Below are 11,601 nucleotides of genomic sequence, written 5' to 3'. Positions count from 1 at the left end.
GGCGGTTGTTACTTTCCAGCATTCGCTGCCATACAATAGGACGCTTGAGGAAATTGTTTTTGAAAAGTCTGCATCTGGTCTTGGGGGGGGGGGGGATTTTTTCTTCGACCGCCATGTTGTTTCCATGGGCGCAAAAGATTGTTTGTATTTCGAGATGCGTGTTTTAATTTCAGCGATGCACTCTCCTTCAAACTTGAGAGTTCTGCCAAAATATGTGTAAACTTTTACTTCAACTACTTTGTGTGTTTTTTATTTTAATATGTTCTTGACTATATGTATCTCCAGGTCGGGGGTTTGAAGATAAGACCAACAACCTTTTTTCGTAAAAAAAAAACGGCTATAGAAACCAAAACAGAAAGCAATATCACATTAAAACCCGGTGAATGGGAAACCGTTCTTCAACATATCACAAATACAAATGGAAGATGTAGTATTAATCAGCTGCTCAAATTTTTTTTCTATGTAAATTTGTATGTGTGTTATATTGGTAAAACTACTATAATGATAAATATATTTTTAACTTTAGTTTCCTTGTAATCATGGATTTTTATGTATATTGTTATTTTTTGCAGAAGATATTAAATGTAATGTTTTGTTGAAGATATTAATTAGCTGACAATACAAATGAAATTAAAAAGCATTTTCATAGAGGCATTTCAACGCAAATCCAATAGTTAAAATGTTTAAACCATAGATATATGTTTAAATAAAAAATAATGAATCCTATATCGATAGACAAGAAAAGTTGAAGAGACTCCAAAAGTCCATAATACCTACTGATAATGAATATGCAATTTTAATATTACCTATTGAAGTGATACAAAATGTTTAATATTAAAAAGGCGGCTGTTGTTTAAATATATTTAATACTGATCATGCTAAAAAATTATTTTAAAAAATATGTATGTGTTCAACTAACATGAGAGCCAACCCATAATTCATTATCATACATGACCAAAACAAATTTCAAAATTATAATAAAACTTAAATTGCGGTTGTCCAGAAAAATGACTTCACGCTCCAGGTAGGTTGATCTTTGATAGTGATTACAGAAGAGGAAATGGGCATTTTGAGTAGTATTTTTTAAACCAAAGTAATTGTTAACCAAAGTAATTTTTTAATTATTTAAATTTTATTTCTAAAGAGTTTTTGTGAGTGGTTATAAAAATTAATTAATGACTAATTCTTGACCCATACCAATAAATATTTCAGAAAGATATTGCAACTTTCGAAAAAAAAATATAATTGTAGGCAAAAGTATGGCGACATTCTTCGATAAGGGGTCTATTTTGATATTCAAATCTCATGTTTTGTTAATGGTTTGAATAACATGCTATCATTTATGATGTTTATTTAAACCGAGGTATAGATGAATAATTCAAAACCAAGTTTTAGTTCATAGAAGTCGATGTGTCTGTTTGAGCAGCTTTTTTCAAACGCTGTCTCTCTTCTCTGGCCGTCTGCAGCCTCCTGACCAATGGCACTGACAGGAGAAGACCACTCCCAATTATATTTAACACACCAACATACTGAAAGGTCGCCACGAAGTTTCCGGTGTATGCAATCAAAGCACCTGCAATAAAAATTTAAAATAATATGTTTAGATATGTGGAAAATAAAATTTTAAAAATATATCGATTATTTTTGTAGAAGATGCAACACTATCTACCAAGTTATGTTAATATTAAGCTAGATCTATTTCATAACCCTGTAACGAAACTAGTGTTTTAAATAGACAATGGGAGGGGGTGTCAATAAATAACAACTGATTCCTCTAGGTGGGGATTGTGTTTAAAATTGTAAGGAAATGAATTTTACAACAGGTTTCTCAATTTTTGTAAATTATAAAAACATTTTACCCAAACAGCTCAGATAATATTTTAGAAATTATAAAATTTAGTAAAACGTCGTTAACTGATAACATAACAATTTTTGAACTCATCTTTCTTATTTTAATAGTTTTAAAAAATGGAATTAGTAATTATTGTTTTTGCAAGATTAACTAACACAACTGCTACTCACTAGTTAGTAATTATTGCTTTGACAATTTTAACTAACGCAACTCCTACCCACTTCATTTAGTATTGCTAAACGATCCTATAGAATACATTAAATTATATTTACCCTGAATAGGATGCTGAACAGTGATTGAAATACTCAGAAAGAAACTGCACATGGCTAGAACTTTGGCCAAATGTTTTATTCCCATGACATCAACCACCAAAATCGAGGTTAAGTTTGAGCTTATGCTGGCGAAAAAGCCTTGCATGGTAGCATAGAATACCAACAGTTCAAATTCTTTGAAAAAAGAAATAAACTGACTAATTACTCCTAGTGAAAGCGTTGTTACAGCCATAATTTGATTTGGTTTTACGATTTTCAAATCCGCAAAAATACCGGAACTGATTCTTCCAAACATATCCGCTGCACCAACGATGGTAAGAAGATAAGCTGCCTTTTGTGGAGTCACGCCCGCCTTAAGAGCTAGAGATGGTATGTACATGATGGAGAGTATACCAGCATTACAACAGCTATAGGTAATGAATAGGAGTATACAAAGATAGTTCTTGACTATGTTGACGTCTATGATCATCCGTAGCCAAGAACATCGCCACGGTCTGTATTTTGTTTCACTCTTTGAAAGTTCAGTCTCAGCCTTCTGATCGTCTGCTAGAGAGGACGCTCTGGAGCTCCATGTACCGTGAGGGAGACGTTTCATTGGAAGGTCAACCAGATCTCGGTTTGATCTTTTCATTGAATCTGAATTATTTTGCGAATTTATTTGTTCAACTTGAGTGCAATCGTGGGTGCATATTTCCGAGTTTGAATTTTCATTTGACAGACAATTACGTTCGTTTTCGGTATTTAGTTTGTCGAACTTATTTTCATCAGAAATTTGTTCTTGGTTTGCCTCGATGTTGTCTGTATAAGATGCCGATACGGGAGGCAGGGTATGTGTTTCTTCAACATTCAGAACTTTTTCTGTGGCATTCAAGTCTTTATTCTCAGAGACCGAAATAGCTTTACTACTACTGGAAGTTGTTTCATTTAATTCTTTTTTAATTACACATGAATCGTTATTGGTAGAAGAATTAATAGATGTTCGATTACCAGACTTGTCTTCCTCTACGGCTAATGGTGCAAAAAATTTGTTGAGCTCATGTTGTGTCAAACTACCATCTTCTATATTTCTGTCATCATAGCTTTGAAGCTGTATTTTTTGGATTTCGCTGATATACCCCTGCTTATCAAATTTTGTTTCAATTACCGAAGGCGTCAATGGTTGTAAAGCACTATCTTTTGGTTGGTCGATTATTTTCATTTCATAATCACCTTCTTTGCAATCAGGAGGAAGAATAACACTTGGGCACGTCAATACGGGGTGAGAATATAATTTTTTCTTAAAAATTTGGTCCGCTGTTTTTATGTGAGTAATTTGTTCGCATTCCAACAAGATCGAGGAATCTTGAGTTTTTATGCTGTTCTGTGTGTGTTGAGTATTTTCGGAGTTTTCGGTATCTTGTCCAGAAAACGGAAGTAAAATTTGTTTTTCTTGTGGCGTGCTCTGCTCGGAAATGACAATTTTCTTTTTCCGGTAAATGCTCAGAGGTCTCAGAAGAAGGGTTGCCAGGATTCCATGCATCTGACGACCAAAACATTGTAATTTAGACATAATCTAAAATTCACATCTAAATATGTTAAGACTCTTAACAAATGTAAACTAAAACTTTAGGACAATACAGTATTGTACGTTTAATTGGTATGTCTGATAGAGCTAAGAAATAAAATTTGTAATAGAATTAGATTTAGAAGAGAAATTAATCAAAAGATATACCTTATACACACACACAAAATTAAAACACCTGAACGTCCCTTTAAAATTGACAAAATCCTAATTTCTGCCTTTTTATATCATCATCATCTTTTTCCGTTCGTGCCTAAGACACATGGGACAGATAGAATCCATCTGGTTCAATGACCTTGCCATATGAGATTGAGATATAGTGTGGTCAGCATTATGCCCAGTTGCCTTGGTTTCCCTAAGATGAGTCAGGTAGCCATCAGAGTTGGATGGACTTGCGTACTACTTTCAGATTCAAGCCGGGATATGAACTCTATATTTTCAGGTTAGCCGGTATATGCTCTACCATCCGACCACGCCATGTTATATTGGGTACTGAAACCATTTTTCCATCTAGGCCCTTTTGGTCCTATTAAATTGACACAGTTTTTATTTTGCGTTTATGTTGTTAAATACTTTAAAGACGTATCATTGACTAGTTCAGCGTTTTGTTGGTTTCTAGAATCGCTATCCTAGCATTGGCCTTTACACTAACCTTTGAACTATCCTTGACTTAATTACGGACCTTAATCCTGATCTTAATCGATACTAGCAGAAAAAAACTCATTGATGTACTACAATACCCCACTAGCGTTTGTCTTAGCACCAAGTAACCACTAGACTCACCTCAAGGCCGGCTATCAACAAGAAGCTCCCCCGGAACCCGTAGTTCTCCCGCAGATAACGCACCAATGGAGGGACAGCTACGATGCCGAGACTGCCCCCAGTGAGACCAAATGCAATAGCAAGAGCTCTCCGTCGTTTGAAGTAGAATCCAATCAATGTTATTGTGGCAATTAGCGTCAGTCCCTTTGCTATACCTGTGATATTTAGGAACGTAGCATTAAATTCGTATCTAGAATCTTACAAAACTCAAAGTAACAATGAACGTAAATCCATTTGCTATACTTATAATATTTTGGGCCGAAAATGCGTAGCATGAAACTCGTCTTTGGAATCTTACAAAACTCAAAGTAACAATGAGCGTAAATTCTTTTGCTATACTTATAATATTGACGACCGAAAATGTGTAGCATTATTTTCGTATTTAAAGTGTAATCCACTATGATTATAATAGGGTCCACCTTAAGCCCTTCACGCCACACACGTATTATTAAGTTTCTCCTAAGGTTTTCTTATTCCCACCTTCTCATAACTCACAAAACGCCGATCTAATAATTGCACGGTGTCTCCTAGCGTTTAACATACAAGAAGCAATTAAAATTTAATCTACCCCATGTCAAAATATGTATAGATACTTTGGTTGGGTAAATCGTTAAGAAGTGTTCACGACTTACTTTTGATAAAATTTGCAATTAAAAACGAGGTCAAATTTTGGCTGACGACAAAGAAGAGAGACGCCCCTACGTTGAGAACAGCGGCGCATGTTTCCACGCATCTATTTGAGAAGTGGAGTAGAAAGAAATTGGCCGAGAGTTGAGCTGTTGAAAGAAAAAATACATCCTGTGTCATACAATTCTAACAATTAAAATTGTTCCCTTTATAATACAATTCAAACATTCTTTATTTTTGCGTTTATTGAACATATGATATGCCTCCATAAGATTTAGAATGCTTTGCTAGGCTGACAGTAATCACCTGTATCGATACCTTAGCCCTGGCACCAGTCCTGATACTATTACAATAGGATAGTGTGGTCAGCATTATGCCCAGCCGCCTTTGTAAATAAGATGCCCATCAGAGCTGGGTGGACTTCTTCTTCTTCTTCGGTCTTAATTTTAGTGTTGGAAGGGATCCCTCTCCAACACAATTAAGGATACGTGTCAACTGGTTATGCGCCATTGTGGCCATTGACTCCGATTTTAGCCTGCTTTTCTTTTTGGATTCGCTTCCATAGCCTTTGTCCAACCAAGAACAAATTACAAGAACTCTTGTTTGATTTTGGAGTTGTCTCTCCTAGAAGAGTGGCTGTCCCCAACTAACGAGCCTCATCTGCCCGACTGGGTAGACTCAATGACGTCCTACTTTCAGACTCCTCTAAGAGTCTTGCGCTCTACCTCTAGGCCACGCCGTCCAATAATTACACGCTAATCATTACTCGTAGATTAATTATTTAACTACTGGATAATTATTATTGTAATTAATGATTTAGATACTAGGCAGAAACTGTTTAGTTGTCAATTTTTGCTACTCTGACCGGAGTCTAGCCACAGCCATATAACCCTAATCCTGAATCATCCATGTTATTAATCCTAACCCCGATCTGAACAGTGATAACTACATACAGAGGCGTAGCGAGGGGGGGGGGGGAGGGTGCGGACCGCACCGGGTGACACCATTTAGAGGGGGGGTGCATATTGAAAGTTTGAGGGGGGATGCAAATCGAAAATTTAAAGTTTGTCCCCGGGAAGCGTCGCTACGCCTCTGGGGGGGGGCCATTAATTGCCACTGGTCGGATATCAATTTTATTTTTAAAAAATATTGTGAAGTCGCTAAAATACGCGGCTCTCAGTCGACACCGGGACTCCACAGTTTCCGTTACGAAAATGGTGAATGCTTTAACAAAAGGAAGACAATTGCGAATACTAAAACAAAAACAAAAAACATTTTTTTTAAAAATGTTTTTTTTTAATAAAAAGTAAACGGACATTTCGTTGAGGCTTGACTGCACTAAAAACCACACGTCGTCACGTCTGTACTGTAACTTGTAAACAACTTTTAGAGAAACCTGGCCAGTCTCGTGCTGTACCGACTGTATCAATAACTAAGAAGCTCTACCAAACGCTGCAGGTTTGTTGTTGGGATGTTAGATATATATTTTTCAAATATTTAATGAGAAGTAAAGGTGACATTTTTTTGAGTTTACTAGAGGGATACAGCATGTTTTATTTTAAAACTTTACTTACGTGCGAGGAGTCAAACAATTTAAGTCTAGCACTTCTGATATTTTCCCTTCTATAAGGAATGCCAGTATTTCAAATATTTGATAAGAAGTAAAGCTGACATTTTTGTGTGTACTGGTGGGATACAGGGGTTTATATTTTAAAACTTCACTTACGTGTGATGAGTAAAACTATTTTAATTTAGCACTTCTGATATTATCCCTTCTATAAGGAATGCCAGTATACGCGTTGAATTGAGGGAGCCGAGCTTAATGAAATGGGTTCCATCATTATTATTGACAAGGAAAATAAATACGTGTTTTTTTCGATTTTGCTTTTACTACGGCCGGAAAATAATCGCAGACCTGAAAAAAAATTCAGAAATATAAAAAATTTAATTTTATAAAAATGTTATAAAAGTTTCAGATACAGAAATTGTACTTCTAATAACAGGCTAGCTCCTATGTGACATGGTCTGCTTGCTTTTAATTAATTGCTTATCTTTTTGATGTTTTAAATTCGGTAGATTCTATTCTGTGGTTAAAAATGTGATATTCAGTAGTTATTTCCCTTATAAAGAGTTGTCTACCTTATGATCAAAATAATTATAACACAAAGTATAGGTAGTTATCACATTAAAAAATGATTGGGCAAATATCACATTATTATGTAGCAAGCATAAAATAAACATTATTCTAACATTGATAATAATTGCATCTATATGTTATATTCAATGTTAAAATATATTGATTTACATATATATTCAATTAACTTTAACCATACGGATCCAACAGAAAGTGTTACGGTGGGTGTCAATTGTGCTGAACAACATGTAGCTTTGCGCAGTGGCGGTACCATAGCCAATGAGGTTTTACCGAGGCGTGGTTATTGCTAGTTGAAAACTATTCCCAATACCCCGCACAGACGACCTTCACAGGTCGGCTCGTGCAAATTTTGGCGGCTCTTTCGGGAGCCTTAAAATTCAATGTTACGAGTGGATAAAAAGTAAATGTGTCACGGTTATAAAATCAACTAATGAAGTTAGAGGTTGTTACTGTTACATCAATAGCAGTGTTTCTTTCAGTAGTTCACCAATGGTCGTGGGTTGGGAGAACTTAGTAAAGTATATATTCGTCACATAATTATAAAGTCTATTTCATTTGAAAGCGTATGTGTAAGGGAGGGGGTGAGCAGTGTCCCTCAAAGAGATGCCTGAAAGAACATCTGACCACTAGTCGGATACAGAGGCGTAGCAAGGGGGGGGGGCGGGGGTGCGGACCACACCGGGTGACACCATTTAGAGGGTGACACCAAGGCAAAAAATAGTAAAAATATATAGAGAAAAATTTGAGGGGGGGGTGCAAATCGAAAGTTTGGGGGGGGGGGGGTGCAAATCGAAAATTTAAATTTTGTCCCCGGGAAGCGTCGCTACGCCTCTAGGGGGGTGACACCATTAATTGCCGCACCGGGTGACACCCGACCTCGCTACGCCACTGACTACATACAAACTATACAATAAGCTTCAGCTGTTGTATTGCCCTATGTACAAATTCAAAGAACCAGCTTTTAAATAATTTTAAATAAACCTAAAATTGTAAATCCTAACAATTCAACGTTAAGCTTAAAATGTACAATTAAGTCGATCTTGACTGATTTTTGTACTAACCGCATTCCCACTACAAGATTATAAAAACTAAGACCATAGAACAGAAAATGACAAAAAACACTAGTTGAAGCAGTAGTATTTAGGCTAGCACTTGACGTTCCTTTTTTTATATAAACGGTTATCGTATCGAGATAAACAAAAACCTCTACAAACTGTTAACTATTAAGTAACGGTGCAGTTATGAGATGAATGGTTACAGTACATTGATTTTGGTATTTTCTTTTTTTCATAGCCACTAGCGGCAGAGTGGACAAGACCACTGTTTCTTTCAGGTATCTCTACAAAGGGGGGGGGGTGGCGCTCCTTCTCCACTTCCACCCGAAGCACATCTACCGCCCCCCGCCCCAACGAAATAGAATTTTATAGAAAATATTAACTTTTACTAGTGTGCCCCCCTCCCCACCCAAAAAAAAGTTTCAAGTCTGAAAGAAACACTGGACCTCACTTAATAAGTATTCAAAGTTAATGAAACTAGAGTGTAACATACAAGCTTAAAATGGGTTCAATCGAACCCCAGGGGTTCGCTGAGTCAGTTTCGGGGGTCCGGCGGAGGTCAAGACACACGATTAACTCAAGAAGGATTAAGAAGGATTAGGTGAATGCGCATATGAAACTGGTAGGGTTTGGTATCCACAAAAAGGTTAAGAACTACTGGTCTCTACTCTCCGCCTTCAGTTTATATGAATAAATGAATGTGTCTCTTTTTGTATCTAAATTAATTAGTGATTGTGTCCCTTTGTGAGAACAGTTGTTTCCCTTTGTGGGGTTTACAATAGGTATTGAATAAGTTTTAACGAAACAAGACCAACTTACTAGCTACACAATAGAGCAAACTCCCGACAGAAAACGTGGCCGAGATGACAGGGACTGTCGTGTCTAGAGTCTCCGAGATTTCTAGCAACAAAACAGACATCAGCTGATCGTACGCGGAGTAGACGAAAAACAAAACGAAACAGCCTGTAAAATAGAAACAAAGACGTCTTTAACAAAGTTGAAAAGGCTTAACTTTATAAACCCAGATCTCAAAATAACCGAGCATTTACCATACCTACGTTGTCTGACGGTGTTAACCCTTTAGTTTCCACCACACTTAAAACCCTTCTTTGCCCCGCTTATCAAGGCAATAAGAGGAGGGGCTGAAAGTTAACTATGCTAGGAAAATGTTTCCAAACCCAATAAAGATGCACAAAAGGTAGCATATATTTAGTTCGAGGAAATGTTATTAGAAACTGAAAAACTTGACAGATACTATTTTCTTTTAACTAAGTCACGGGAACGGAGTGGCCTTGCGGTAGATGGGTACCTAACTTATGTTTGAGAATAGTGCTTACCACACTATACCCTAATATGGTCACATAAACAGGTGAACTCTACTTCACTTGCCCCATATGGGAGCTTTTTTTTAATGAAATTTGTCACATAAGTACATTTTACTTTGTGGCTTCATTAAATCAACAATGAAAACTTACTAAGAGATATCATCCAGGCCCAGCCTTCATCATAGGGTACGTCAAACTCCTCCCCAGGAGTGCCGCCCCCTCCATCACTTCCTGTTGGTTCTTCCAACGAGTCTGATTCGCTGGTGTTAACTTCGTCTTCATCACAATCCTCGGCATTGCGCCTTGAAAAAGCACCGAGATATTTAATCCTTGAATGGCTATGATCGCTATAATGGAGCTCTTGAGCGTCAGAGTTACCTTCTCTTTCATTTAAAATGTGAATATCCTCCTTAGATGGTGTGTTTGAATTTTCTAACATTTTTTTAAAGTTTATAATATTATATTTTACTATCCCTAACAAGTCAACATCATAATAAAACAAATTATTTAAATATTAAATATTAACATTTTTCAATGTATAATATAGTATTGTTTTAAATCGCTAAAATATTCACATCACATTAAGGATAAACTTAACACTAAATTATTAAATCATTTCACACCGTCATATGCATCTATTATTTGCTATCTTATCACACGACGCACATTTACAATGATGCGAACTTGATATTACGGATTTTACACGCTGACATACGCTTCACGTAAACCGCGTGCTAGGTAGCTATATCTCGCAAAGTATGTGATTTTAGTGTTATCTGATTAACCATTACAGCGGGGATTCTCAAATGATAACAGGCTTTTTTTGTCAAAGATTAAAGTTAAACTATTTTTTTAATCATGTGGGGGTTTTTTTAAGTGTACTTTCCGTGGAAAAAAATATAAGTTTATCCATTGTTTGGAAATTTGATTTTGTAATTAAATTATTTGAAAAAGTATTTAATTTTCTTGTAATAGTTGAACCTTTGTGGGTGATTGAGTTACATTTTGTGATAGCTTTCGTATAACTTGTGCTGGGCTGTTGATTTTGCTACCCGTTATCTATCTTACGACACACAAACACATGATATTCCAGCATTTGCGAGTTATCTCTTAGTAGTCTGGCTAATTGTACTGTACAAGTACAAGATAAAAAGAATTATTAGGAGTACACATTTTTTATATTAAGATCTCTAAATTGCAGAGTCATTCAAAAAATAGGTCATTCCGATTGGCGCACGCACTTTAGTCTTTATTTCAGTGTGATTTATATATATATATATATATATATATATATATATATATATATATATATATATATATATATATATATATATATATATATATATATATATATATATATATATATATATATTACGGTCAAAGCGCAAAGTCGACCAATGGCTGGTTGATGTGCACATTGACCAAAACCTCTACCATTCTTGATTTCGGCTATTTTGCGAACTGGTTAAAGGCGATCAGCCAACTTCCTGTTTAAGTTAAAGGAAATGTCAGAAACAGTCATATTATTTTACAGTTAAATCTGTATTATCGTTTGGTGAAAGAAATTGAACTTTTATGACTTTTAGAATTACATAATAGTTTGTTATTTTCACACCACTTTTATTGTGCCAGCATTTGGTCCCCGGTCTGTGATTGGTTCTTAGTGATTTTGCTTCAGTTCCCACGTATGCATATGTGAGCAGGTCTTTGTGCAGTATAGAAAATTACCTTCTGAAACTGAGATGCAATTGTTTGATAACACTATGCTATGTTCCTCTTTTGTAGAAAGCGCACTATATTCATTACAACTGCTAAGACGCGTCGGTGATCACTGCGAACTCACTGTCAAAATCTGGTATACGTATGAGTACATTACAATAGGCCTCATCCCTCATCCGAAAATAAGTGTGTTTGTAGTGAGTTTGTAGTGAG

The 11,601-nt window shown here is 36.0% G+C and overlaps 1 protein-coding gene and 1 non-coding gene across 3 annotated transcripts; one reads left to right on the top strand and one right to left on the bottom strand.

The window, feature by feature from the left end:
- Window positions 1-1,159: 1,159 nt before the first annotated feature.
- On the bottom strand, window positions 1,160-10,355 carry LOC131951227 (uncharacterized). 2 transcript variants are annotated; one of them, XM_059313566.1, is made up of 6 exons: window positions 9,820-10,355; window positions 9,164-9,307; window positions 5,140-5,283; window positions 4,469-4,662; window positions 2,125-3,643; window positions 1,160-1,573 (listed from the first exon to the last, which is right to left on the bottom strand). In XM_059313566.1, the coding sequence occupies exons 1-6, from the start codon at window positions 10,106-10,108 to the stop codon at window positions 1,392-1,394; spliced, it is 2,472 nt and encodes an 823-aa protein (XP_059169549.1). In that variant the 5' UTR covers window positions 10,109-10,355; the 3' UTR covers window positions 1,160-1,391. The 2 variants fall into 2 exon arrangements, with proteins under 2 accessions (XP_059169549.1, XP_059169550.1); XM_059313567.1 differs by lacking the exon at window positions 9,820-10,355 and adding an exon at window positions 9,399-9,442.
- Window positions 7,519-7,657, top strand: LOC131951229 (U4 spliceosomal RNA). Its single transcript, XR_009388402.1, has one exon. It is a non-coding gene; the product is annotated as a U4 spliceosomal RNA (small nuclear RNA).
- Window positions 10,356-11,601: the final 1,246 nt, after the last annotated feature.

This window comes from Physella acuta, unplaced genomic scaffold (genome assembly GCF_028476545.2).
Source record: "Physella acuta isolate Inbredline_101_S28 unplaced genomic scaffold, ASM2847654v3 ptg000804l, whole genome shotgun sequence".
Classification (NCBI taxonomy): Eukaryota; Metazoa; Mollusca; class Gastropoda; family Physidae; genus Physella; species Physella acuta.
Note: the sequence above shows the minus strand (reverse complement) of the source record. Positions and strands in the feature narration are given on the sequence as shown.